The 27,769-nt window shown below is 41.5% G+C and overlaps 1 protein-coding gene across 1 annotated transcript; it reads left to right on the forward strand.

Annotated features, from left to right (window-relative positions):
- The first annotated feature begins 493 nt into the window (after positions 1 to 493).
- Positions 494 to 27,709, forward strand: FBXW10B (F-box and WD repeat domain containing 10B). The gene is made up of 14 exons (XM_072990409.2): positions 494 to 2,063; positions 4,921 to 5,055; positions 6,673 to 6,879; positions 6,959 to 7,086; positions 8,308 to 8,427; positions 8,841 to 8,950; positions 10,051 to 10,254; positions 12,199 to 12,320; positions 14,218 to 14,366; positions 16,986 to 17,128; positions 20,276 to 20,434; positions 21,624 to 21,883; positions 24,619 to 24,735; positions 26,385 to 27,709. Exons 1-14 carry the CDS (start codon positions 1,523 to 1,525, stop codon positions 27,251 to 27,253), a joined length of 3,264 nt encoding a protein of 1,087 aa, XP_072846510.2. The 5' UTR covers positions 494 to 1,522; the 3' UTR covers positions 27,254 to 27,709.
- Positions 27,710 to 27,769: the final 60 nt, after the last annotated feature.

The following is a 27,769-nucleotide window of genomic DNA, read 5'->3' on the forward strand; positions in this document are numbered from 1 at the left end:
TGAATTGACAAATCAATTCATTGATTTGTCAGAAAAAAATCATACATTTGTAATTTGTGATTTGTCAACCTTGACAAATCATGAATTTTAAAAAATCACAATTTTTCTGATTTGTGCCGCTCTCTAGTTCTAAATTGTAGTACCAGTAAAAGGCATTAACATGCTCTCCACAGAGGGCACCTCTTGGGGCTCAAGCCTCTGAAAATTGAGCCAAGGCAAGAAAGTTTTGCAGGGCTGATTTGGGTAATTAAATCTACTATATAATCACTAGATATATATAGGCAAGAGTTTAAGTATACAAACCTCTTCCAGCCTTAAGTCAGAAAATGTTTCTGAAACCACGTAATGTACTATTCTTAACCATAAGTTGGGAATAGTTTAATGTGTTAAGATAAATGAGTAAAGCATGAAAATTAGGAAAGAGTTCAGATTGTGAACTGAATGCCTATGAATAATAAAATGGTAGACATACGAAGCTCACAGGTTGATGGGTAGTGTATTCAATATTGTTGTTGTTTAGTCATTTAGTCGTGTCCGACTCTTTGTGACCCCATGGACCAGAGCACGCCAGGCCCTCCTGTCTTCCACTGTCTCCCGGAGTTGGGTCAAATTCATGTTGGTAGCTTCAATGACACTGTCCAGCCATCTCATCCTCTGTTGTCCCCTTCTCCTCCTGCATTCACACTTTCCCAATATCAGGGTCTTTTCCAGGGAGTCTTCTCTTCTCATGAGATGGCCAAAGTATTGGAGCCTCAGCTTCAGGATCTGTCCTTCCAGTGAGCACTCAGGTTTTATTTCCTGCAGAGTGGATAGGTTTGTTCTCTTTGTAGTCCAGGGGACTCTCAAGAGCCTCCTCCAGCACCACAATTCAAAAGCATCAATTCTTTAGCAGTCAGCTTTCTTTATGGTCCAGCTCTCACTTCCATACATCACTACAGGGAAAACCATAGCTTTTGACTATTCAGACTTTTGTTGGCAAGGTGATGTCTCTACTTTTTAAGATGCTAGAGTATTCAATATCATAATTCAGTAATTGAGAAAAAGAGGGGTTTGTGGGAACAGAATTTAATCAATCATGCAATAATCAATAGGTCTATTAGAAAACCTTCTTTACCTTTTCTCCTGTCGCCACCACTACCAACACACACTTGAACAACAGCAACCATATTGCATGATAAAAACAAGAATCAAAGGCACATACCATCATGTTCAAATCACTGAGGCTGAAAAACATTCTTTGTCTCTTAGAATCTATGTGGTGTGGTAGTTCCAAAACTGTGTATCAGGCATGTTATAGGAGAATTACGGTAGCAACTGTGTCTCCTAGGAGTTCTGAAAAATAAAGCGTTCCACAAACAGAAGCCTGGCCGTGCCACTTTCACTTGTTACCAACACCAACCTGTTGCTACTGGAGTTGGCTGAGTTTTGCACTCAGACAGAGAAAAATTAGAAATTCAAGCAGATTAGGAAGCTGCCTGAATTTTGCTGACCGCTTTTAGGACCAAAAGCAAGGGTGGTTACAATGAAGACCCGGCCCGTTGTGGAGGTAGTGCCAGAGATCCTGGAATATAACTTAGAGTACAGCCCAGATCTACGGTGTGAGAAGCAGACAGATTTGGTGCCTATTTGTCATCACTGCAAATCATGCATCTTGTCCTGGAGGACCTTCTCTACCCGTGAGTGGTTTCTGCGGGCTAGCCATGCTTCCCAAAGGAAATTTTTGGTGGGGATCATTAAACGGTTCAAAAGCCAAGACCTCTTGAATTACACCTGGAACCTTCTACGGCCTACAAACAACAAGGATTTCATCTATTCCCGTTCCTGCGTCAACTCCAGCTTGACAGCCTCTTCCACTTTCAATCGGGCGCTGGATCCCCAAGAATTAGAGAAATCCATGGCAGATCTTTGGAAGTGGTTTTTAAATGCCAGTTTTTGGACCAAAGCAAACTACATATTGCTTTTGCTCCAGATGTGTGACTCGCAGTTGTTGTTGATGGCTGCTAGCCTCATTTGTGGCCTCTTAAGTCAAGATGAGAAGCCTGTCTTTACAAAGGAGGAAACAGGTAATACTGAGACACAAGTACGAGAGTGGGTGGGATAGAAAACTAGTGCTGTCTCCAACATTCAGCTAGATACCAAATTAATAAATGGAATTAAAAATGAGTCAGCTCCTTTATGATGGAATTTATTTCCACAGAGTAGCCATAGCCAATCTGCTTAAAATGGAGGGTACAGTTGGAATTTTAAGAAAATGCTGTGGATGTTTTCACAAAATTGTTGTGATGGTAGGCATACCATGGGAAGTAAGGTGAGTGACAAAACACTAATTTTCAAGAGAGGAAGCTGGTTAAATAAACAAACATTATCAAACAAAGAACGTATAAAACAGGGACCTAAGCTCCAAAACACAAAACTACTCTGTTGAATCCAAAGAAGGGAAACTAGTCAGACTCAGAGACATGCAACTTTGCTGAGAAACTGCATATAAGGCAGTGGCAGAGTCTATCCCCTGCAATGTCAAATCAGCTATTTGTTCCATTAAAGTCTGACAGAATATCAGTCTCATAGGAGGGAAACAGGTGATGTTAGACACATATACATGTGTCATACAGGCAATAGAGATGCAGCCATAAGCCAGGTGGAACACACTGTAACAACTCCACTTCCCGAACCCTGGTCATGTACACACATGCACAAATCCATCTGAGGCAACAAATGTAACATGGACCAAAACTTCATTTGCAGCATATGATGCACACCCTACTGCAATTTGAAAATGGGGCCCACAATCTACACTTCTAACAACCTCAGTAGGATTTGTGTCCAGCTTTCTTGTCACAAAAGATGTGGTGGTGCTGCAGGTTAAACCGCAGAAGCCTCTGTGCTGCAAGGTCAGAAGACCAGCAGTCGTAAGATTGAATCCATGCGATGGAGTGAGCTCCCATCTGTTCTCCCAGCTCCTCCCAACCTAGCAGTTCGAAAGCTAGTAAAACTGCGAGTAGATAAATAAGATGGAAGGTTTTGGGCTGCCCACAAACTCTGGTGTTCAGCATGCTCCAGAGTCACCATCATGAGTTTGGACAAGATGCCCCCACCCAAGACTCTTCGGCCTCCACCTTTGGACATATCCAGCCCAAATCCTGTTCTTTCTGGGCGCTAGCTTTCTCTCTTCCCCGCATCCCCATCTCCAATCCCACTGCCTTTTAGAAAATCATCTTCTAAAGCTCAGTCTGCATATGAGTCGTTTTATGTGATCCGGGGATGTGTTGAATGATTTTGCACTAAAACAGGGTGTGTGTTGCAAGCGGGTTTGTGTCTGTTTGCAGCTAACCTGCCACAAATAATTTTGCTGTTCATTATTGGAAACGTGTAGTTTCTGCCATGCTGCGTGTATGATTACTTATCATGTGTTCCGTCCAAGCTCTCTACACAAGAAAATAAACCAGCTGATCTCCCCTTGGCCCGCCCCCACTAAACACCCACAAATTATAAGCAAAACACACTCCTTGCCCCTCTGGTGTTCTGCAGCATTGACAGCTTATCCTCCATTTGTTTCTTTGCCCTTTCTGGGCAGCTGGACGCACTCCAGAATGAAACATTAGATTACAGTGATCTGCTATTTTTATTTACTAAGAATGCCTTCGAAGCCCACATGAAATTTTTACATTTGCAGTGTGCCAGCTGTAAATCACTTTTTAGGAAGGAACAATTTGGAAGGGGGGAAAAAACCCCCGAAGTGACAGACAGCCTGACAGGGGCCAAAGAAGGTGCATTATTCCCCTGAAAGGGAGACTGTGAGATTAGGTTTGTTAATTGATGTTAAGTACATTTTAATTTTTAAAATGCAAATGACCACTGCTTTGGACAGGAGCTGACTGTTGCCAGGTTTGCAGAAGATGCGGAGGTGGGAGAGGGTCTTTCATTTCCAGAAGGAAGAAATCTGCCCGGTCTGATCTCAACAACCAGTAACCAAGTTGTAGCACAGTGACGGCAAACATATGGCACATGTGCCACAGCTCACATGTGGAGCCCTCTTTGTGGGCATACGAGCCATAAGTCGTCATTGAGAAATACTTGCCTATCCTCTGATCCCAGAGTTTGGCACTCCCCTCTGCTGGTGCAGTGGTCCAGCGGAGGGGTGCATTGGCGGCCATTACTGGTCTAACCCGATAGGGGATTGGAGGACTGGTAAGTATTTCTCTGTTAATACCACCCCTTGTGGGGGGGAAACAAGCATTCAAACATTGCAGTGCAGGGGCAGTTGTTTTTTCTAAACTAAAAACTCAGTATAGTATTCAGGTTTAATTGCAGTGTTGCCACTATGAAATAAATAAGTCGGGTTTGTGTTGCATTTGGGGCACTCGGGCTCAAAAAGGTTCACCATCATTGTTCTACCAGCTGATACTTGCACTTTTGGGGGACAGAGAGAAGGGTTAAATGCAAAGGCAATGTTTAACATCACATTTAGTCTGGCCCTGAGAAGAGGCAAGAAAGCAAATCAGGCAACTTCAGTAATTGGGTAAGAAACCAAGGGGCCTTGAAAAACTCCTTCTTTTTCAGGTTTCCGGGAAAAGACTGGGAAAACATTCGCACCACAAATGTTTTAGATAGCCTAAGTATACCACTTTATGCTACATGAAGGACAATCTCAGCTACCTTGTATCACTGTTACTCATTTGTCTGAAGGTATGATTATTTGGAGCATCCTCTGTATTGGATGCCTACAAGCTGCTTCAAAGTCATCCGGTCTTTGAATATTCGGAGCAGCCGTACTCTAATCTAATCTGAGTCATTTTTGTCAGGCACCTGAGTAGTGGCAAGAGATGGGAGAACCACAAAGTGAATCCTTATCCTCCCTTCTAACAGCATCTTTTGCAAAACATTCTTGTGTTTTCACTTATTATTTTCCACCCCTTCCAGAGGAAGATCAAGCACAAAAAGTTAAGCAGGAAGAGAAATCAACCTCCCGGGTTATGAGCCACCTTGCCTCTGAGTCCACTGGTCTTTCTTCAGCCTTTGAAAGCTACGTTGTTTCAGAGACAGGCAGCATATTTGGTATTATTTGATTTTACATATATATTGTTTATATGTTTATACCTACAAAATGTGCCACCTTAAGTATTTAAAAAAATCCTTAATCTTTCTGATGGTCCTATGAGGCAAATCTGTGTTATCTGTGTTTTACCCCAGTTATTCCCAATTATCCTAGTACCAGTATGGTTTTCATATCCATTTTATTCGTGCAAGACGTTGGTGCACATGTGAATGTGAGGAATAGGTCAAGAGCAAGGAGGTGAGGTGGAAAGTGGGGCAGAGGACACCCAAGCTCTTGTTTTTGTTAGGCATCTTCACCACTCAGACAACACATCCCATTCAAACCCCTAATTCATGTTCCAGATGAGCTTTTGTAAAGCAAGGAAGCAGTTGTGCTAGGTGGGGATTATGGGAGCTGTAGTCCAAAGCAGCTGTGTGGGCACCGCATTGAGGGAGGCTATGTTAAGAAGACCTTCCTTCAGGTAATAGCAGGAGTATGCCTGTTAAGCTTGTAAGACTGAATGAGGGGTTTGAATGGGATATGATCCATCCTTACTAATTCCGTTGTGACCATTTGTTTGTTTCTAATAGTTTGTTGCACCTTCTATCCCATGTTTGTTATTTTTAAACTGACTATAATTTTTAACCTGCCTTTGTTCTGAGAATCGGAACACAGCTGTATGCATGCACCCAAATCCCGTTTCATATTCCCAACACCCCTGTGCCTTTGGGAAGGGTAAAAGAGGGCAGCTAGGTGAATGTGACCACGAGTCTTTGGGCCTAGGTGGGCAATCAGACCTCAGGATTGAAGCCCAAGTGTTCTAACTGTCACACCACACTGACTACAAACAAGACTGTTTTCTTTCCATCCCATGACAATAAAGGCAGAGCAGAGGAACTCAACGCAGTAGGAGTATACCTGGTCATACATAAAACATGAGCATGGTTACTGGTCTACTACTAGCATGACTACTGTCGTGAGAACTTTGGGTCACCCAATGTATTTTTCAACAGCTTCAGCTGTTGTGATTAAATTATGTTTCTGATCACCATAAACTACCTATGGAATGTTGTATTACGGATCAGCATATAGGTGTTGTAAATAAGTACATGGCTTGTAGTTGTGACCAAAAGAATTCTCACAAAGCTTGAGCACTGCTTCCTTTCTCCTCAGTGCATGGACACAGGTATGTATATGGTATGTATATATATTTAGGGGATACAATAGGATGCTCTGTGGAGGGGGAGATGTGTGCACATTTTGTATGCCCCATCCAATCTCTTTCCACATACACTCAGTAGCTGGTTACATAACCCAACTGAGCTGACCTGACTAAATAGGGACATTAAAAGCACCACAGTCCACCAGTCAGTCTCCCCAAGACCCCCGAACTGAAAGCTTATCAGTCTATTGATATAATTAATGTCAAGTATTTTTGGGTTACTACCTACATGGGTGTATTTACTATCTCTCTTCAAAAATCCTGCTGTGTAGCTAAAGGTTAATGAAAAAGTATGTATTCTGGAGACGTATGCTGCATGGCTGGGGTGCATGACAGAAGAAGGCTGCTAGAGCACATAATCCAAGTATTTTCATGGGCACCCTGTAATAAACTGTCTGTTGGCTTTCCTGTCCAGGTCATCTACGTGCCCAAGGGATTTTGTCCAGAGAGTCAGACCAGCTCTCTGAAAGCTTATCTGAGCACACGGATGAGGATGGTTGTCTTTCAGTCATAATGAATGTCACAAGCCCAGTCTGTCTCTCTCCCAAGAAGACTTCTAACCTCAGCAAGTACAAGGACTTCATTCGCTGCCTGCCTATCCACTTGTCCAAGCGTATCTTGCGTAAGGAGCTTTGAATGGCCTCACTAGTGTTTACCTTCTGTGGCAACAGATTGACAGCTTTCTGTCTGTGATCCTCTAGGCATGCTGGACCACAAATCCTTGAGCAGATGTGCCTTTGTGAGCCCCCACTGGAACATGCTGGTCAAGCAAATTAAGAAAGATGCCCTGTCAAACCGTGCCCTTCGAAGTGAGATTATGTTTTTGAAGGTACTGTGGGATGCTCTTTTACTCATATTCATTGGACACTAGGTAGAGGAACCCCTACCACATGTTGGCCTCCTAAGAGGACAAGGGGAAGGCTCCTTATCACCTCATAAGGGAGAGTCCCCCCCCCCACTTTGGTCATTCTCCTCTTGCCTCAGACTCAGAAGGTGGCTTGGCAAGCTGTATTTGACGGGCACAGATACATTTTCCTGGCATATACTCCTCCATTTGAGACTACCTCTTCAGGGGGCTACCATTTCATATTTCTTGATGTGCTTTTTTTATCCCATATTTACATGAAATAATTAATTTATATTTGTAACATCTCATTTGTCATTACTGTTGTATTCCCTCACTCTATCTGTGCTTCATGTCTAATATCTATGTTCCTCAACCATATTTATTCATATATTGGTTCAATGAATATGTGATCTGATATCTGGCTCAACTTCCTGAAAAGAAGGACAAGCTTCTCATAATATTTGCATCTTTGCATGCTCTCACAATACTAAAACAATTGCACACTACAGTGACAAAGAAAGAGCGAAGCTACCACATTAATTGGGCACAGAAGGATACCTTGACATGTACATGCAAATGGTACTACAAAAGAAGCTTGTGTTTACATTTTAACGACAAATTACATACATGAAAGTGAACACTCCCCATGAATAATTTTTCTCATATCTCTCTCTGTACCATCTCTATTATCGTATCAGAACCCCTGTGTTGCAATTATTTGCCTCCCAAGAAGAAGGTGCTGAACATTACAATGGAGAGGTCTGCCTAAGAATGCCCATGTGAGAGACAGATGGAATCCAGATTGACTTGTCTTTCATTCCAGCACCTTGTGCAAAATACTCTTTTACTCTCTCTTGGTAGCAAAGGAAGAATTTATACACGCGGTTGGAGTGCTCATAGTAGACTTATGCCTTCCAACACACTGTTGTTTTTCTCTATGATGTGGAACTGAGATGCAGATGATTGGAAGCTCTTATGGCTAAAACAAAGCTGGGGACATGCAAGATCCATAGGTGGGAGAACTAACATGTTTTTACAATCATTCTGGAATTTGATACTAATACTTTCAGATACAGTATTAGTGTAAAGTATAGTTCTGGCCCCAATAGGAACAAGTTTGGACTAACTTTTTCAGTGTTAACATCTTTATTTCAAGGAGTGTATCCAGAGTTATAACCTTGTGATGTCTCTTATCTGTTGCAGGGGTCATGTCCAAAAGGTGCAGTTAGCAACTATGCCAAAATTGTTAGGGTTGCCATTCCGAAGATCAATGAAGATTGGGACATAATCCCAGCCAGAAGCAAGCACAAGCAACAATCAAAGGTGCATTGTGGGTGTTCTGCATTTCTGGAATTCCTTGGATTAGAATTCGGTGGGTGGTGGAAAATCTCTGCAAATGCCTTCTCAGTTATCTGCCACTGGTTGCTTTCTATGAGCACCCCATAAAAGAACAAGCCAAAGCATGGAGAGAAGGGGCTGCATCAGCTTGAGGTTGTGCTCCATCCCCTCCCAGATAAAAGAGTAGTAGCCTGTGCCAGCATTTTATGTTGTGGAAATTTGAACTTGTTTTCTCCAGGCATATTCTCCAAACTGCTTACGTTAGACTCTTGTTGGGTTTCTTGGGGAGAGGGGCCATGCCCCACTTCAGTCGGTTAAATTAGGGAGCCACCTACTTCCCTATGTGCCACTTTTCTTGTCTTCACCAGGCATCACTGCTTTTCATTCTGCTTTTTTAGGAATTTGAATACCTGCAAAGAGCTTATCATGGCCAAGAGACAGACACCGTCAAGTTGGAAGAAAGAAATGTTTTCTGTGGTGCCTATAATGTCCGTGTTCTAATAAACAGGTACTGTGTGTCTATGTCGCAATGGACAGATTTTCCATCAGACTATTACTCCATGACAGACATAGGTTTTTGCACCCCATTTCCCCTCCTGCCCAGGTTCTAGGATTTTGCCCACCTCCTGGGATAGTGTTGTGGGTTTGAGATTGATCTATGCCTTCCCACAGTGCCTTGCAGACCAATGCCTCTGTCTGTGAACATATTAAGGGTCTCTTTCAATCTTCTCGAATGTCAGTAAGCAGAGCTATCAGTGCCAATGCCTGATAGTAGATGGGTGGTACCTGTCACGTTTTGATTATGTGTTTCACTGGAGCTAAGATGGACTGCAGAGGCAGAGCTTGGAGGCTTGATTCCCCACTGTGCCTCCAGAGAGAAGAGCCAGCCTGTGTGGCCTTGGGCAAGCTGCGTAGTCCTAAGGAACCCCCAAAAGAAGGGAATGGTAAACCACTTCTGTGTATTCTCTACTCAGAAAAGACTGAAAAGAGTTGACATAAGTTAGAATTGGCTTGATGGCACATCAGCAGCAGAATTAGCAGTATTAAGATGGACTAAAAAAGCACATCTGATAGGTTGACAACCCAGCACCCTCTCTCTCAACTGTAGACCATCATTCACCCCTTTGTTCACCTCCTTAAGGAATACAGTATATGACTAGAGTCTAATGTGAAAACAGTAGAAATAAGCTAGTATGTGGGTTTGGCAATTAACTGGTGCTGGAAATGGATCAGAAAAGAAGACGGACAGGCAAGTTTGCTTTCTATAGGAAATCCAATGGAACTCCGGATTTTCATAATCACCTGAGAGGGAGCAGGAATCTTGCCTTGCCTGTAAACCTTGTCTGATGCTCTCAGTCTATACATATGTATGCATTATATTAAAAGAAATGCCACGAATCTCCAACAGCATCCTTCTAAGGAAGCTGAATCCTGGACAAATGCTGGGCACCTTAGATTTTCTGCCACTTAGAAGCGTACATGTAGCAATGCATTTAAAATAGTCAGGACACGTATGGATGTGATTCCACTGTGGAAGAATGGCAGGATTAGGAATATAAATGAATCAAATATTTAAACAAATCAGGTTTTTGTTTCTGTTTTCTCTAGTTTGGATCCCAACAGAGTGGTCCATTACTGTGGTGGCAAATTTTTAGCCATTGGTTCTGTGGATCGAAAGATTTATTTTCTGAATGTGTCTGACATGACGCCTGTCCCTCTTCTCCTTCGTGGACATGCTGGCAGCATCCGAGCCCTATACCTCTGTGAACAGAAAGGTTTCCTTCTGAGTGGCAGCTACGATCTCAGCATCCGGTGAGCTGTGCCCGTCCTATTCAGCGAATTTGGTTAGAGTAGAATTTGAAGAAGGTCCTTTTGCTTCAGTCCCAGTGAAATCAAAGTTGCTTCACTTCTTGATTTTTGATTCAGCTTCTACATACTTCCTTTAGTACTATGTCACCTGAATTGGAAATTGTTTGCCATTTGGCAGGTATTGAAACCTCTTAAGCAGAGCTGGGCTTCTCATTAGGCAATATGAGCTGGAAGATGTCATGGATTGAAGCCAAGAGGTCCTGCTGCCAGAAGTATTGCTTTCTGCCCTTCCATATTAACCACCATTATAGGTGACCTGAGGCTTTTAAGTAGTGTGTGGGTCTCTTTTTTGGCTGGGGCTGCAACAGCAGTAGTGGCTGCAAGACTGCTCCCTGCTCCTGGCACTGTTAAGGTTCATAGACAAGCAAGCCATTATCCAGCCTCTTCCACTGTCTGCCCAGGTTCCACTGCGTCCCCTGCAAAAAAAAAAAAAAAAAAAAAAAGCTCCTGGGTGATTCAGAAACCCCCCTCCCTCCCTCCCTCCCTCCCTCCCTCATTGCTCATGAAGTTCTCATTTCCCTCCCCCCTCTTTCCAAAGTCTGAAGTCAGTAAGTGGCAAAACCCTGATACTGTCACTCTGGAAAAGAGTGTTGATTTAAAAATAGTCCCTCCCACCCCCAAAGCCTCTGGAGGGCTGACTGGCCTTTTAAAGGCTCCTCCCCCTTCAAGTCCTTAGAGGCACAACAGGACAATGTGACACCCTTCCATAAAACACACCAAGCACTCTCCATGTGCCCCCCCACTAGCAGTTTATTGAAATAAATAAAGAGGGACAACACGAAGACTGCTGGCTGCCCACCACATTGTTAGAAAAGATAAATTAGCACAGTCAGTATTACAGTCAAGCCATTGACACATCTCCAGAAAGGAAGACAGACGCCTCAGTGAAAAGGACAACAAAAGAGGATTCTGATTTGCATAAAATTACACAAGTTAGTTTGTACATGCAGATGGCAAATTAGAAACATGTCTATAATTGGAATAGAATTACATTGCATTGGGAAAAAGTGAGGCAGAATGCCAAGTGAGAAAGACTGTGGCCAGTTCAGTCTGCTGTCTGGATTGTTCCTTATGGATGGGCAACTTCATGGTTCCTGCTCTCTCTCTCTCTCTCTCTCTCTCTCCTTATGCTTCCCCCCCCCCTCTTCAAATCAAACTGGTCTGCAAACCCTTCAAACACAGAACATATTTCAAAGAAGGATTGTCTTCTGGCAGCCCTTCATATGGAGGAATGCTCTTCCTAACAGAGGACAGATGGCCACCCTATCCAGTCAATATATAGGTGTGTTGCATAAAGCACAGTTCTTCTAGATACAGTGGTGCCTCGCAAGACAAATGCCTCGCAGGACAAAAAACTCACAAGTTTTGGCAATGGGGTTGATGACTCACAAGATGAATGTTCCTATGGCCATGATTCGCAAGACAAATGTTTTCCGTTTTTTGTTCCTGCCTCATGTTTGCTGATTTTTAAATGTTTTTTTTAATGTTTAAAAAGTTACAGTTTTTTTTATTGAAGTTTTTGAAATCATCTCCATAATATGTATGGCTTTAAAGAGCACTTAATAAACCCTTTGTAAACCAAATGTGACTTTGTTCTGACTTTTTTTTGCCCCTAGGAACGCATTAATTAGATTTCAATGCATTCCTATGGGAAAATGCGTTTCACAAGATGAATTTTTTGCATGATAACATTAACCACGGAACGAATTAAATTCATCTTGCGAGGCACCACTGTACATGCTCTCACACTTGTAATGTAATACATAATGGTTGTGGGAAGCACCACTTAGAACTCCCCATATGGATACACTGTGAATGTCAACAATGAATGCTTGTTCCATTCATTGCATGTTTGTTTCTTTTCACCCTCTTGATCTGTGCTTTTAGAATGTGGAATATCCTCACTGGGACATGTGTGAAAATTTTTAATGGCCACTCCGGAAGTATCACTTGCTTGGATTTGTACAAGACCAAATTCGTGTCTGGATCTAAAGACTGCACAGCAAAAAGTGAGCAAACAAAGGCTACTGTTTTTTTCTGAGCATGAGAGAAAAGTCATCGACTTTGTCTAAATCTAAAATTTGTGCAAGGAAGGAGTTACTCAGTTGATAGAGTAAGACTGAAATACTAGGAAATGTGATTTGTAATAAAATGTTGCAGTGTATTCAGATGCTCACCCTCATTACTCTGAATGCTTGAGTAAAATTTATAATGCCAACCAGTCAGTCATCCCAACATCCAGCATATTGTAAACTGAGGGACTCACATAGGTCTGTTTATCTCCTTTACTCCCTTCCCAGATTTTCCTTCTCCAACTCTCAAACTAAACAGTAAGAGGAATGCATGTTCCTGTTACTAACATATTTACACTTCACAGTATAGATTCTTGAGATATACATAGTTCAGGATGTGAATTATAAATTAAGGTTATGTTTACCTGTCTGTGAGCAGGCAAACATCTGCTGAAAAAGTATTTCAAGGTATCTATTTTCCCCCTTCTAATTGCATTGCTGTCTATGACTCATATAGAAATCATTGTTTCAAATTTCTGTCCACTGACTGTTGCCAGATGATTCCCTTCAATGTTCTTTTTATAGTTCTTTTTGCAGTTTTGAAATGCTGGTTTGATATGCCTGATACTGCTACAAATTTTGTTGAAATCTGAAATCGGTTATACTGCTTACATCCCATCAATATCTATATTAAATGCAAAATGTCCACAATTGAAATTACCTTTCCTGTTGTGATGGTGAAAGGTAAAGGTTCCTCTTGACATTTAGTCCAGTCGTGTCCGACTCTAGGGGGTGGTGTTCATCCCCATTTCCAAGTCATAGAGCCAGCGTTTTTCCGAAGACACTTTCCGTGGTCACGTGGCCAGCACGACTAGACATGGAATGCTGTTACCTTCCCATCATGGTGGTACCTGTTTATCTACCTGCATTTGCATGCTTTCAAACTGCTAGGTTGGCAGCAGCTGGGACAAGCGATGGGAACTCACTCTGCCGCGTGGATTCAATCTTACAACTGTTGGTCTTCCAGCCTTGCAGCCCAGAGGCTTCTGTGGTTCAACCCGCTGCGCCACCACTTCCCTTTATTAAATGCAGAATGTCCACAATTAGAAATTGCCTTTCCTTTTGTGATGCCTACTCAAAAGAAAGCCTAATTTAATTCAATCAGACTGTTTTCTACACGGCTTCAAAACAATGGAAGTCTTAACCATACAATTTTTGGGGCATTGTAACATGGTATAGTCAAGTATTACATACCCCCTTCTCTCTATGAACATAAACCCACAAGGAAATCAAACAAATGTAGAGTATACTGTATACATGTTATACTCAAAATTGCATGGCTCCTGGAAGTCACCAAATATGTTCAATTCTCTCTGGGATGTCATATTATTAAATTCTTTCTCTGTCCATAATGAACTTTTGTATACCTTGGAGTTCATTAGAACACCCCCCTTCCCCAGGCCCCATTTTGATTCAGTCCTGCTGACATGCAAGTGCTTGAATTCCATGTCAAAAGGCTGCCTGAGGAGGAAAAATGGGGAATGAATGAATAAGGTAAGGCAAGGAAGTTTGTACACACAGCCCAGGCAAATGGAGAGGCAGAGAGGTTGCTTGCCAAGAGGGACCTAGAGTAGGAGCGGGGAGTGGCTGTGAGAGAAGGACTGGCCACCCCATCCCCTCTCTTTCCTTCCCCGGCTGCAGCTCTTGTTGTAAAACGTAATACAACAGCAGTTCTTATTGTCAGTGGAACCAGGCCCCAAGTCCCTTAGACTGCAATCATATGCATTCCTATCTGGAAGTAAGCCCTATTGTACACAAAGAGATTTGCTTTTATAGGAGGATATTTCAGATTATACAGAAAATTAACTGTGTTTTTTTTTTGTGTTCCTCACAGTGTGGGATATAGAAACTGGGAAATGCATTAAGACGTTTGCGCATAAAGGTATTGTTTGGGCTGCTAAAATGAATGAGACTCATGTTGTGAGTTCCTGTGACCGGGGCGTAGTGAAAGTGTGGCACATTGAGACATTCATATTGATAAAGGTATTACTCTTATAAAACAGTGTCTGACTTTGAAAACAAATTTGCTTAAGTATCTTGCATCAACCAATAGATTTGATGCCAAGTTCAAATATTGGAGAACCAATGGAGAGTCACTTTGGTAACATGAGAAGGATTACATCTGCCTAGGGCATTCCAGAAGCTGACTACATGAACATTTATTTAGCCCACTTTGATCAACTGCAGGAACTACTGTATTTTTTGCACCATAAGACTCACTTTTTTCCCACAAAACAGGGGTGTGGAAAGTCTGTGCGTCTTATGGAGCGAAGAAAACAGATTATATTTTCCTGTTTTCTTCTCCTAAAAAATTGGTGCGTCTTATGGAAAGGTGCGTCTTATGGAGCGAAAAATACGGTAGCTTGTTCACTTTCATAGACAGTGATCATATAACATTTTCATTGGAGCTGCTCAGCCTGGACCCAGAGATGTCCTATCCATAACTTTCTGAGCTGCTGTCTGAGCCTTCCACTTGTTGAGTACCGATAGTCTCATTCTACTTTCAATTAGTTCCAGTGTGTGTTATCACTGGAACCAAGCCAAAGCAAGCTTTCTGGTCAGAATTTGCCAGTGTTGTGAAGTGACTTAATAAGTGAGCCATTTCAGGACATTGGCAAATTAATATGAAGGAGCTGGACCAGATAGAGTCACCGGAGCTCTGATACGCCATTTGGATGTGAGGATTGCATCCAAATGGCATATCCCACCTCTACCTGACCCCAAGCGACCCTGTTTAGTCTGCACCAGCCCACTGCAAAAGAGCCAGTATAGCTACGCCCCCAGTTATGCCTGTGGAAAACTCTGCTATTGTAAATCTAATGATGGAGGAATTCCTTCTGGTGGTAAGCCTGAAACAGGCTACTCTAGAGACAGGGTGCGGTAAATTAGAGGTAACCTGCAATTTCCCTCCAGGATGGGGTCCTTCATCTATACCAATTTCCAGACAGTATAAGAATCTTCCCCTCCTATTGCTTTCATTGGGAGGAGTTTAAAAATCAGTCACTAGGGGGGAAAGGGCAAGTCCACCTCTTTCCCAAATGTCCTGGTGGATGCAAGCCACCAAAACAATAAAAGTGCCAGATGAGTTATCCTTTCTTTCCACTCCCTCTCTTAGGAGTTTTCTTCCTGAGCATAAAACCATGTTGCCACCACCTGCCTTTCTAGCACTACCTGACCAGAGGGACAGCCAATGGGAAGGGACTTTCTAGATCCCAAGCAGTCAGAAGCAGACACATTACAACCCCTCAATTTCTATTTTTTGTTTACATTTCTTTGCATCTCAGCTACATTTCCCCCCAACTTCATTACGTGCATGCAAAAATTCACTTTCCTTCAGCATTGAAATTCATGCAATTTTAAATTCATTTCCCTTAATGTGCACATCTACTTATGCATTAATAATTTACGGTATATAATTTCTCCCCATGGTTTCTAAAGTATATCTGAGTTTATTTCCCCCCCCCAATTATGCAGATTCAGTACTTCACATTTTAAGTATGTCTGAAAGCCATTAGACATCTCTTGTGTTTTCCCACTTCACATTTTGAAGTGTGTGCATAATTAAAAAAAAATACACTCAGAAAAATACACTCACATTTTGAAGTATATGTACGAGTATAATTAGGAAAAAAAATACATTTTGATATATGTTCATTGTTTTGTGTGCACCTTCTTTCTCTGAAAAGTACTGTAACCCTTGCAAATAGGCAGATTATCAGAGCTGAGGCCCATTTCTTCTGATTAGCAGTCTTGGGAAATACTCTTTTAAAAATGTAGTCAGAAGACAGCCAGTTTCTGGTGACTGACTCATTACAAGTGCAATGTAAAAGCTCTGTCAAAAGCAGGGCTTTTTTAAGGGAAGTGTGGTAGGATTTGTTTCATTTCGGATTGCATTAAAAAGTTTTTTTCCTAAAAAACCCCCAATAACCACAATATTTACTGGATCACTCCTATGTGCATATGTGAAGACACTCTCCAAGAAGTGTTTATGTTTAGTAAGGTAAAATTTCCATGGGCAAAGGCATACTGACTATTCTTCAGCAGGTCTTCTAGTTCTTTACAGGGAATTGTTCACCTTTCACCATTCATTTCACAAATTCTCCTGGGGCATAAGTAAAGTCAACCATTTTATTTCTTAAAGACAATAGTTATTATGTGTTGTCAAGTGCCTTATGGCGACCCTTTCCAAGGTTTCAGTGGTATATAGAGAACTTGGAAGGGGCTCACCATTCCCTTCTTCTGGGAGTACCCTGGAACTGTGCAGCTTGCCCAAGGCTATGTAGGCTACCTCTGCTCAAAGTAGACACCGTGAGGAATTCAACTCCTAATCATTGGCTCTGCAGACAGGTTTCTAACTTGCTGAACTATTTATTTCTTGGATTCATTTGAAAAATGATGCTCCATCTGTTGCCTTTCAATTCAGCCAGGAAGATGGCATTAATGATGGGACACATATTATTGTTTGGAGTTCAAAAGTATAGGTCCATGGAAAGACATTAATCTTTCTAGCCTTAGTATCCGATAAGAAATAGAAAGTCTTAAGCACTTGGTGCCTAGGAGTTCTTAAACTGCACACAGAAAGAAATCTGCTTCTTTTTCTAGACTTTAGAAGGTCATTTAGGTCCTGTGACGTGCCTGTCATTTGATGAGTGGCATCTCGTAACTGGAAGCAATGATGGTTATGTCCTAGGATGGAGCATGCTGGGAAAACACAAGAGATGTCTGATGGCTTTCAGACACCCCCTGTAGGTATTGTTTGGCTTGTTTTAAAAATACTGTATTTATACATAGTAATTGTGTCAAGTGTTTTGTGAAGCAGCTTGATCCTGCAGTATATTTGCCATACTGCTGGTGGGCAATATTCAATCAATCAATCTTTACTGTATGGTCCACAAAATGGACAATATTTGAAACTGAACATTTGAATCTTGTCCAGTGTCCAAAAACTATGACATGAGATGGTTCTGTAACACACAAAGACCAACATCCTGTTGCATATTAGCACCAGTGAAACAACATTTGTGTGACTTTCAGCAGCAAATTGTTGCAAGTTAAAAAGTAAGTGTAAGCATTTCTTACAAATCTAATGACACAGGGTACAATAAAAAACACCTACACTGACTTTTTCACTTGTGGCATTTTGCTGCTTGAAAGTTGCACTCTCAGCATTATACTGGCAGGTGTTGTTGGAGAGCTTTGGATTTCTAATAAAATTCCTTTTTGCTATACAGTAGAAGTACAGAGATCCACAGCAGAAAATAGCTTCAAGTTCCCCAGAGTCCACCTCTTTCTCACTAACTGGCACTTAAAGTCTCAGTAATTCACAGAGAGACATTTGTAGGAGAACCAATTTTTTTTTAAAACAAATGTTTACAGTTTTTTAAAAAGTTACACACTTGTTATACTGCTTTCTTTACTGCACACACACATGCCTGGCAACTGATCAAACAGATCAACACCAGACAAATAACATTGCCACCGACGGGGGAAAGAGGCAGGAAAAAGCATTCAGCAAATAGATTGGGCTCTCTTTTAATTCAAAGCCTATAAGGAAAGACTGTCCAATACAAAAGGCAACTGAAAGATGGGATTTATTATACAAATGGTTTGAGTCAATAGAACTTGATAAATATAGAACTAAACTAAGAAGTAACTAAGTAGAAATCTAGAAGGGCAATTAAACTATAGAAATGTGGAAAGATGATTAGACATTGTAACAGAAACAATAAGATTTGATGACAATATATTTTATGTTCTCCTTCTCCCCATTTTTATCCCTTTTATCCATTGTACCCTTTATTCAATTCCTAATTTAGTTTTTTTTAAAGAATTATTGGTTAGTGCTGGACAGATACACAATCAGCTCTGCTCAGAAAAGTCCCTCCCAGTCACATAAGCTACAGATAAGATGCAAGGTTGCAGACAAAACTCCAACAGATATAACTAGCAGGATTCTGGCCATTTGTATCATCAACGTTTTAATTCCCAGCTTCAATAAAGTAGATAATCTAGGCCTACAGTGATACTTAATATGAACCAGGAAAGTATAGATTGACTCCACCTTCTGATATGCTCAGTGTTAGTGCAATTGAGTAATTTATCCCTTCAGTGGAATTTCTCCCATATCCGTATTTTTAAAAAATGAATGTGTATGATAGAGAGGGAAGGGAAATTGGCACTGAAAGAAACAGCAGAGAAAATCCTTTGGATGTATGTACGTGCTGTGGTGGTCTTACAGACGTGGCATAAAAGTAAACACTCCATCTCCCAATATGTATTAAGCTGTATTTCGAAAGATCAAGTCAAATCATGACAGCTAATCTACATGAAAGTGAACCATTCCTTCTTACTTCTTTGAAGGTGGTAGGAGAGTTAGCCCCCCCCCCCATGATATAACTTTACATCAAATAAATATTCTTAGAAACTGACTGCATTAAAAATTAAAATAAATCATAGTACTGTGTCTTATATGATCGCTTTTGATATACTCCTTAGTCTTTCATAATCTAATCATGTGCTGCCACTTTTTCACGGTTTTCCAGTTAGAGAATAGTGAGAAGTGGTTCACTATTCCCTTCTTCTGGGAGCACCCTAGGATTGTCCAGCTTGCCCAAAACTACACAAGCTGGCTCTTCTCCCAGGATGCACAGTGCAGAATTGAACTCCAGACCTCTAGTTAGTTTTTCACACATGGCTTCTCCATTTTGGCTTTATTTTCATAAAATAAATAATGGCACGGTATAATATGTTATGTGTTGTTGCTCGTCTGAGGTTGTATTTAGCTAATTTTCAGACCTGGCAAGGACCAGATGATTTTTATTATGTCCTGATACATAAAACCATAGAATTCAAAGAGGGCGTACTTTCTTTTTCACATGACTGTACAGTATATGATTTCTGAAGAAACTAAAAAATCAGATACATAATCAGAAGTGATTCTGAGCAGAGCTGAGCCAACATATAACTTTGCAGATGATTCTGGCTACAGCCTGAGTGAATCTAGAGCATATGGACTCAGCTGTCTGGCAAACTACAATTCTATTGATCAGGCTGTTAAAAATATCTCGCTACTTGCCATGAAAAAAACAACAACAATGCTTAGCTTTGCCCTGTGTTGCTAGTACTGTACTGTACTCTCATGGCTCTGGCTGCAGAGGGGAGGAGCACAATGGACATATCCTATGGCCAATCAAAGAACAGGTTCTCTAAATGTGGGATGGGCTTGTGAGCTATGAGTCAAGCCTTGGGGTGGGTGTAGATGTAGGCCATGATGGGAGAGAGACCCTTCGTCCTGGGTAAGCTTAGTCGAAATGGCAAACAAGCAGGTTCTCACGAACAGTTGGCCCTCTGCCGTGTTTTCAAAAGTGTGGGCCTGGTCTGGATTGGGCAACAGAGGTTACTAGGGTGGCAAGAACTGGTAACTAGGTAAAGTGGGGTTTGGAGGCAGGAAGGAGGGCGGAGAAAATGGAGACGTGGCATTAGCTGGATATTTTTGGCAGGAGGTTGGGGCAGATCGAGCCATTGGGCAAGCGAAGAATACAGACAAGAGCCTTTTGCCATTCTCATGTGTACTTTCCAGATTCCTGCATAAGGCTAAAATACCCAAAACAACTGATGAATGCGCTAACCAGCTCCCTTCTGAACAGTTCATTTTTGAACAGGACAGCTGGAGTTGGGTAGAAAGGAGTGTCTTCCTTTTTCCTTGCTTCTCTCTCTGCATATGTAAAATACTAAGGTAATAATGATTTAAAAAAAACAAAATAAGCCTCCATAATGTTATTTTTTTTTTTACTTTGAGAGAATTTGTCCACCACGGCACAATGAAGCCATATAATATCTGTCCTGTCCAGCAGGAGCAAGAATGATCTTTAAAACACTTGTCTTGCTTATAGGGAGGTCCTGTACCTGGGATTCCTCTGTCTCAGAGTCATCACTGGCTGTGCAGATGGAAAAATACGGATATTTAACTTCCTGAATGGGACCTGTTTGAGGGTTATGAGAGCCAATAGCAGAGGCGACCCTGTATTATCTGTCTGCATTGAAGAAAACAAGTAGGTTACAGTAATTATTTTCCAGTAATAATACATACTATAGTATGCATTTCTGAGGTGGTATATAGGAAAGCATATAAGCAACTTCTCAGGTAATATAATCCAAAATATTTAGCAAAGTACATGAATATTGCATGCATTCTAATCACTTCTAAATGTGTATAAATAGAAGTAATCTTCATTAAATGTATTGGGCTTGTGTCTGAATTAATTTGCTGGGTACCAGTGGTGGGTCACACCATAATAGACTGCGAATTCTTCTGTTTTTTCTCTCTGCAATGAATTCCAGGTTAAAGTAATACAGTATTAATAATTACATGCTGTCAAAACAGTTCTGACTTGTAGTGGCCCTTTCCTGGATTTTCTTGGGACATAGTACTCAGGGGTGGATTGCTGTTCCTTTCTTCTCCCAGTGCCTTGGACAATTTGTCAAAGGCTACACAGACTGTCTTTTCTCCTGGGAGGCACAGCGGGGGATCGAATTCCCAACTAATACCGACTCATGGAGCTACCCAGATAGGCTAAAGCTGCCACCAAACTTTTACTAGTGTGACATTTGTTTGTTTTGTTTTGTTCATTCATTTGTTGAACTTCTATACCACCTGATTAGTGCGAAACAGTACTCTGGGTGGTTAAAAATGCAATCAATATCATATAACAACAATAAAGAAGATACTGTATAATAAAGAAAATCAAATCAATAAACATAAAAATAAATAAGTCAACATCAGACAATAAATGAACGGGCAAACACAATTTGGCATTCTTCATGAAAGGATGCCTTCAGTAAGGGGCATCGTCCTCAGGATTTTCTTGAAGGTTGAGAGGCAGGGGGTCAGGCGCAGCTTGACTAGGAGCTAATTCCAGAGGGATGGTGCCACAACTGAGAAGACCTGGTTTCTGGTGGAAGTCTTTCTGTCCACCCTCAGTGTGGCAGTCCGTAGAAGCATGGCCTGTGAGGATCTGGTGGCAAGGATCAATGTTCTTGGGGAAAGGTGCTCTGACAAGTAATGAGGTTTCAAACCATGTAGAGCTTTATAGGTTAAAGCCAAAACCTTGAACCTCCTCTTTTAAGGGAAATTGGATTTTCCTGCATGGGCAAAAAAACTGAAAGAATGTAAGAGTGACATTCCTCAGGGTTTTGCCTGTCTGTACCACTACAGTAGATGTTGCATTATTTATTTTCTAGATTACTCATCAATGCGAAAGGCAGTGTTGTTTTGTTCCAGTTTGAGGAGGTGGAATGGGACCATGCCCAAAGTACTGAACGACTGCTTAAAAGAAAAGACAAGAGCAAAGTTGATGACGTACCATTCCAAATGAAGCCATCTCCACAATCTGAATGGCAGAAACGAGCCAAGAAAAATAATTGGAAGCTTTACCGGGAAGAGACTGAAGACACAATGCTTTCATACGTCATTTCTCCACAGTCTACAAGATTCTCCAAAGGTCCTGCAAATACTATGCTTATAATCCTCACAGAGCCTAAGTTACTCTTGCACAGCATAGTTGCATGAACTTCCATGTTGCTGTGGTTCTGATGTATGTTCTGTGTCTTGAATTAAATTAATCATTTTTATAGTTATTCTTCCTAAATATGTTTTAAATACATTTTAAGTGAAAACAGTGCATTGCTCTTAAAGATTTTATTTATGTTATTTTAAAGAGGTATTTAAAGGCAGAGCTGGGTACAATCAACTTTAAATACTATACAGCCACCTTTCAGAGATGCTGTACTTTCTGCCTTCCTGAATTGAGCAGGGGGTTGGACTATATGGTCTCTGGTATCCTCTGAACTCCAAAATCCTGTGTTTCTATTATAATAGCAGTGTGAGTGTATCTTTAATGGATCATGACCAAGATCTTATGGACTGAGTTTACAGAACAGAATCTTACTAGTTCTTGTCCTAACTAAACTAAAATCAGTGTACTGTGGAGGAGGACAATCCCTGCTATTTCCTGCAGCCTCCTCCCACATGGCCTTTTTCCAGTGACCAAGGGAACACCAAGATTAGGAGAACTGCAGAGGTGGGATAGAAGGAGGAAACCCCATTGTACATGAGGACATCTGCTCCCTAAACAGCAGATTTTGCTCCATAATTCTAAACTGCAAACCACTACCATGTTTCCCCGAAAATAAGACAGGGTCTTATATTAATTTTTGCTTCAAAAATGCATTAGGGCTTATTTTCAGGGGATGGTTTATTTTTTTAATGTACAATAATCTACATTTATTCGAATACAGTCATGTCATCTTCTGGTTCCTGCACAATGGTGGAGGGCTGGGTTTTACTTAGGTAAAGGTAAAGGTTCCCCTTGACAATTTTTTTTTGTCCAGTCGTGTTTGACTCTAGGGGGTGGTGCTCATCCCCGTTTCCAAGCCATAGAGCCAGCGTTTGTCTGAAGACAATATTTCTGTGGTCACATGGCCAGTGCGACTTAGACACAGAACGCTGTTACCTTCCCACCGAGGTGGTCCCTATTTATCTACTCGCATTTGCATGCTTTCGAACCGCTAGGTTGGCGGGAGCTGGGACAAGCGACGGGAGCTCACTCTGTCATGTGGATTCGATCTTATGACTTCTGGTCTTCTGACCCTGCAGCACAGGCTTCTGCGGTTTAGCCTGCAGCGCCACCACTTCCCTAGGGGGGTTTACTTAGCTGGGGCTTATTTTTGGAGTAGGGCTTACATAACGAGCATCCTGAAAAATCACATTAGGGCTTATTTTCAGGTTAGGTCTTATTTTCGGGGAAACAGGGTAGACAGTATGCACAACCAACACTCCAATACAGAAATTAAGACTGTATTTCTAGATTCCCATATACTGTATATGCATGAGAAATCTCTGCATAGCTTTAAAGGAGAGGTTTCATGTAAGTTCTTTGGAACAAAAAATTTAGCATTTTCTCTGTATAATTCCCTGGGAGATAGCCAGTTGCAGCAAAACAACAAGGGGTTTTGTGGCACATTAAACACTAAGAAGTTTTATTTGGCATATGCTTTCATAGACTGTAGCCCACCATTTCTGTCCATTTTAGTAATTAATATACAAGACCAACATACATTAACTCTTCCTTCCTTCCTTCCAGTGGTACTTCCCTACCAGTTCTCAGATATTCCTTGTTTAACAACAACAACAACAAACTGTGTGCTGTCAGGTCAATTCTGACTTATGGCAACTCTTTCCAGGGTTTCCTAGGTAAAGAGTACTCAGAAGTGGCTTACCATTCCCTTCTTCTGGGGGCATCCTGGGACTGCACCTTGCCCAAGGCCACACAGGCTAGCTCTACTGGCAGGAGGCACAGTGGAGAATAGAACTTAGAACCTCTGGCTCCACGGCCAGATACCTAACTCACTGAACTTCTCAGCTAGTGTTTTCTTGTTGTTATGTGTTATTAAGTCAGAACTGACATATAGAGACCCTAACAGGGCATTCAAGGTAAGTGAGATATTTATGCAGTGATTTTACCAGTCCCACTTCCCCAGTGAGTTTCTATGGCTGAGTGGGGATTTGAATCCTGTTCTCCAGAGTCCTGGTCTGTCACTCTATCCACTACACCCCACTGGGTACTCTTTACCTAGCCTGTGTTTAGCTGCAGTATTTAAAACCAGCACATCACATTTCCTGCTCTTACCCTGTTTAACTGCAGCAGTGTTGTCCTCTTTGTGATCTGTGATTATGCACTCACAGAGAGAGCCTGTTTTTACATTTCATTGTTATGCATGCTGCTGTAGAATGAAACCAAATATCGCCAGCTTTATGACATATATACAGTATATGTGATGTCTGTAGGAGAAACAAACCTGATTTTATTATACTTATTGAGAGCCAATGTGGTGTAGTGGATAGAATGTTGGGCTGGAGTTCAAGGGACATACTGTCAGATCCCAAGTCAAGTCATGGAGACCCACTGGAGAGTGGTAATGTAGACAACACACTGAACATCTCATGCATCTTGAAAACCCTGTGATGGTCACCACACTTTGGAAGTGACCTTATGGCACATGACAACAACACTGAAATATTCAGTCTTAGTGAAGACCAATCTAGAGTAAGCATTTGAGGCTTGTAACTTCTCATAGACAGTACTGTTTCTGTAGATATTGTAAGTAAATCCCTCTGACCACAGTAGGACTTACTTCAGTATAGGAAAGTTGCCTAAACTATTTCTTTCTCCTCTAGGCCTTCGTTTTGAAATGGTGAAGGCACCTCCTCGCAGAGGTAGGGAAAATGTGGCAACCCTGGACATGAAGCAAGATGAAAAGCACAGGCTCTCTTCCCTTGCCAAGAGACTAGAAGGTCAAGAATCTGTAACCACTTTAAAATGTTATTCTGTTAAGGAATATTGATATATTGCACCTGAATAACTACATATAAAGGGGTGATCCTTCATCTATATAACTTTAGACTGCCAGAAGCAATTAATATGCTTAAATAGCAAACAGATTTTGTAAACACATTCTAAACATAAATTGTGAAAAATAAGTGTTCTTAGATTTTAATGGAAAAGCAGGCTGAACAAATGTGAGAGTCAAATACTAAGATGAAAATATAGGCAAGATTGTAGGAACATAGACATAGAGCATTTCCTCTAGAAACTAATTCCTTTTCTACTGTAATATTCAAGTAGAACTGTGATGAAAGTTTCACAGTGACTACCAGAGATTTAGTGCTGTGTGTATGTGTACATTTCACTGCTTTATTCCAGATACATTTGTGAATGAGACGCAGCTCTGTCAGTGAGAGAAGGGCCTTAAAAAAAGCAAGTTTTTTAGATAGGGTCACTTCAGATTGGTGTGGTTTCCTGCACCAAGAACACTTAGTCCTTGTGTGGATGAAAGGATTGCCCCCAATGGCATACCACAGCCCCAAGTGACACTGCTCAATCCAGCCTGAGACAATTGGGTGTCTGACTGCACTCTAGACTGCTTTCCAAAACAAAGTGACAGGCATCAGGTACAGACACAGATTTTGAGGCAGAGAGACAGTCCCGCCTTATTGTCAAAGCAAGCTATGACCGCTGAGGAGTAGTATGCAAGCATCCATCTAAGAGTAATTTGACAGTAACTGAAGATAGAAAGAAAGTTATAAGTTGATGGGCTGTGTGCGTGTTCATACATGGCCGCACAACACATCCGCTCATCTCTGCATCTTTGAGGTGGCAGCTTTGGTGGTGGCTGATGAGCTTCTTCTGAAGGGGCATGGGAGAGGGCCAGGATTGGGAAGCAGCAGCTCCCTGCTGCTCTTCTGAGATTGGATAGAAGTTCTCCAGAGACAGAATAAGGTTGCACAGCATCTTAAATGTTCAGTTAAAAAAAAACACACTTGTTCTTGTGTATCACTGCTGGGGTTGTGTTTGGTCATACCGCTGTTCTGTGGACACTTAAAATTGTGTTTATATGTTCGCATTATTTTTTTAAAGATACATAGGTATGTTTGATCTAATTAGGTACCACAGCCCAGCAGCTTGAAGCATTCATATCCCTGTCCAAAATAACTGGATTGTAGCTACTTTCAAGAATCACAAAAGTAAAGTTATTTTTAAAAAATTGTAACCATGGTAGGACCAAGCTACCTTTGGGAGCTTGAAATAAAACCTGCAACTGTTTCCTTTTAAAAGCTTTGGTAGGAATGCCAGTTAGCCAACACGTAGACAACTGGCCAGTATAAACACAAGAGGCTATTTGTACTTGCCTCAATAAGTACCAGGACGAGTGGCTACATGCAGGAGGAGGCTGTTCTCCCCTCAGCTTTCCCAGCAGCAGAGGTCCTGCTTCCTTTGTCCCTAAATGCACCACTTCAAGGCCAGTTTTTTCAAGCCCAGGGATGGGGCGTTTCACTCTTTGTAGGTTTCTCACCCCCACCTCAAGTTCTCTCCTGATGGTGCAGCTTAATAACCTCACTGGGATTCTGACCTTCTGTTTTCTCACACTTTTGTCTTTTAAAAGATGATGAACATGAGCCTTCAATCTCTCCCCCACCTGGTCAGAAAAGAGAAGCTTTGTTGAAGTACATAAAGCAGAAGCGCCCTCTTGGTCCCATAACTAATGACCAGATACTCCTCACCATCAGCACATTGCATCATGCCTACGTGAATGACCAAGTCAGTATTAACACAGGACACAACATGAAAATCAAAGATGCTTGGGGTCCTGACCAAGTCCAGAAAGAACAGCTCCAGAAGAGTCTGGCTCCCAAAAGTGCAAAGCAACCGAAAATGAATTCATCAACCCAGCTGAAACAGTTGAATGCTGCCGGTGGCACACTAGGTGTGCAGAGGATTTCCATACCTTATGAAACCAAAACACTACAGCTGAACTTAAAGAATACTTTGTTTGCAGGTACTGTGAAGTCCTTCATTCCCGCCCCTACCATTACACGTTCCAAATCATGCATCAGCTTGTCAGGAGAGCCAAAGGCTTATGGTGGCCAGATCAAGATCCCATCTCCAGCTACTGCTGGTGAACAGGCCATTGGTCACTTTACAACCACTTCCGAAACCATCAAAATACCACGTATGAAGATTGGCCAGCCTGATCAAGAACTAAGTGCTCGGCGAGGAAAACTTCTCTTTACCCATACACCAGATCCATACCGGCTGAATACTGGGTTCAGGCTTTTGACAACACAACAAATGAAAGAGTATGAAGAAGCAAAGATATCTGAGTATCAGGCAAACAAGACAAAAGTTATAGCAAATAGAGAAAAAGTGTGTAAGAAAGCTTGGCTAAGAAAAATTAAAGGCCTTCCCTTAGATGATTTCACAAAGGAAGGCAAAGTTGTTGCCCCAGAACTTGGAGAAAATGTGTTCCTCTGAGCTTGGCTTTTCAAAGCAGCCTAAAACCCATTTCAGACCAATACCTTGCCCTCCAAATCAAAGATCCAACATTGGGAGGTATGGGGCTGCTTGAAGCATTATCCTCAGGTCTATACCCCTTCCAGAAGCTTGTAACATTCATTCCAATGATCCAGATCTTGCAAAAGTTGACAGGGTGGGACTTTGGGCTGTATTTGTTGCAGTTTGCAATTTGTTCAGTTTTAAAATGCTTTTAGCCACTGGTGAAAAGCTTAGTAGCATGACACTGAAATGATTCTGCTTGTAAGCTTTTCTCCAGAAACTGTATGTACACAACTTGGGCTTGTGTTCCAGCTAAAATCTTTAGTACTAATGAAATGAAACAATGATGCTTTTGTGTAGGCAGCTTCCGGATGTCTGACAGCCAGCACCAAGTAACCTGGTTGATAGAATAAAGAAATCCTGCAACTATAAAAATATGTCTACTTCGTATTGAAATTGTTTTCATATACTGTACTTTGTTCCTTATACTGTATA

Source organism: Pogona vitticeps, chromosome 2, assembly GCF_051106095.1.
Source record: "Pogona vitticeps strain Pit_001003342236 chromosome 2, PviZW2.1, whole genome shotgun sequence".
NCBI lineage: Eukaryota > Metazoa > Chordata > Lepidosauria > Squamata > Agamidae > Pogona > Pogona vitticeps.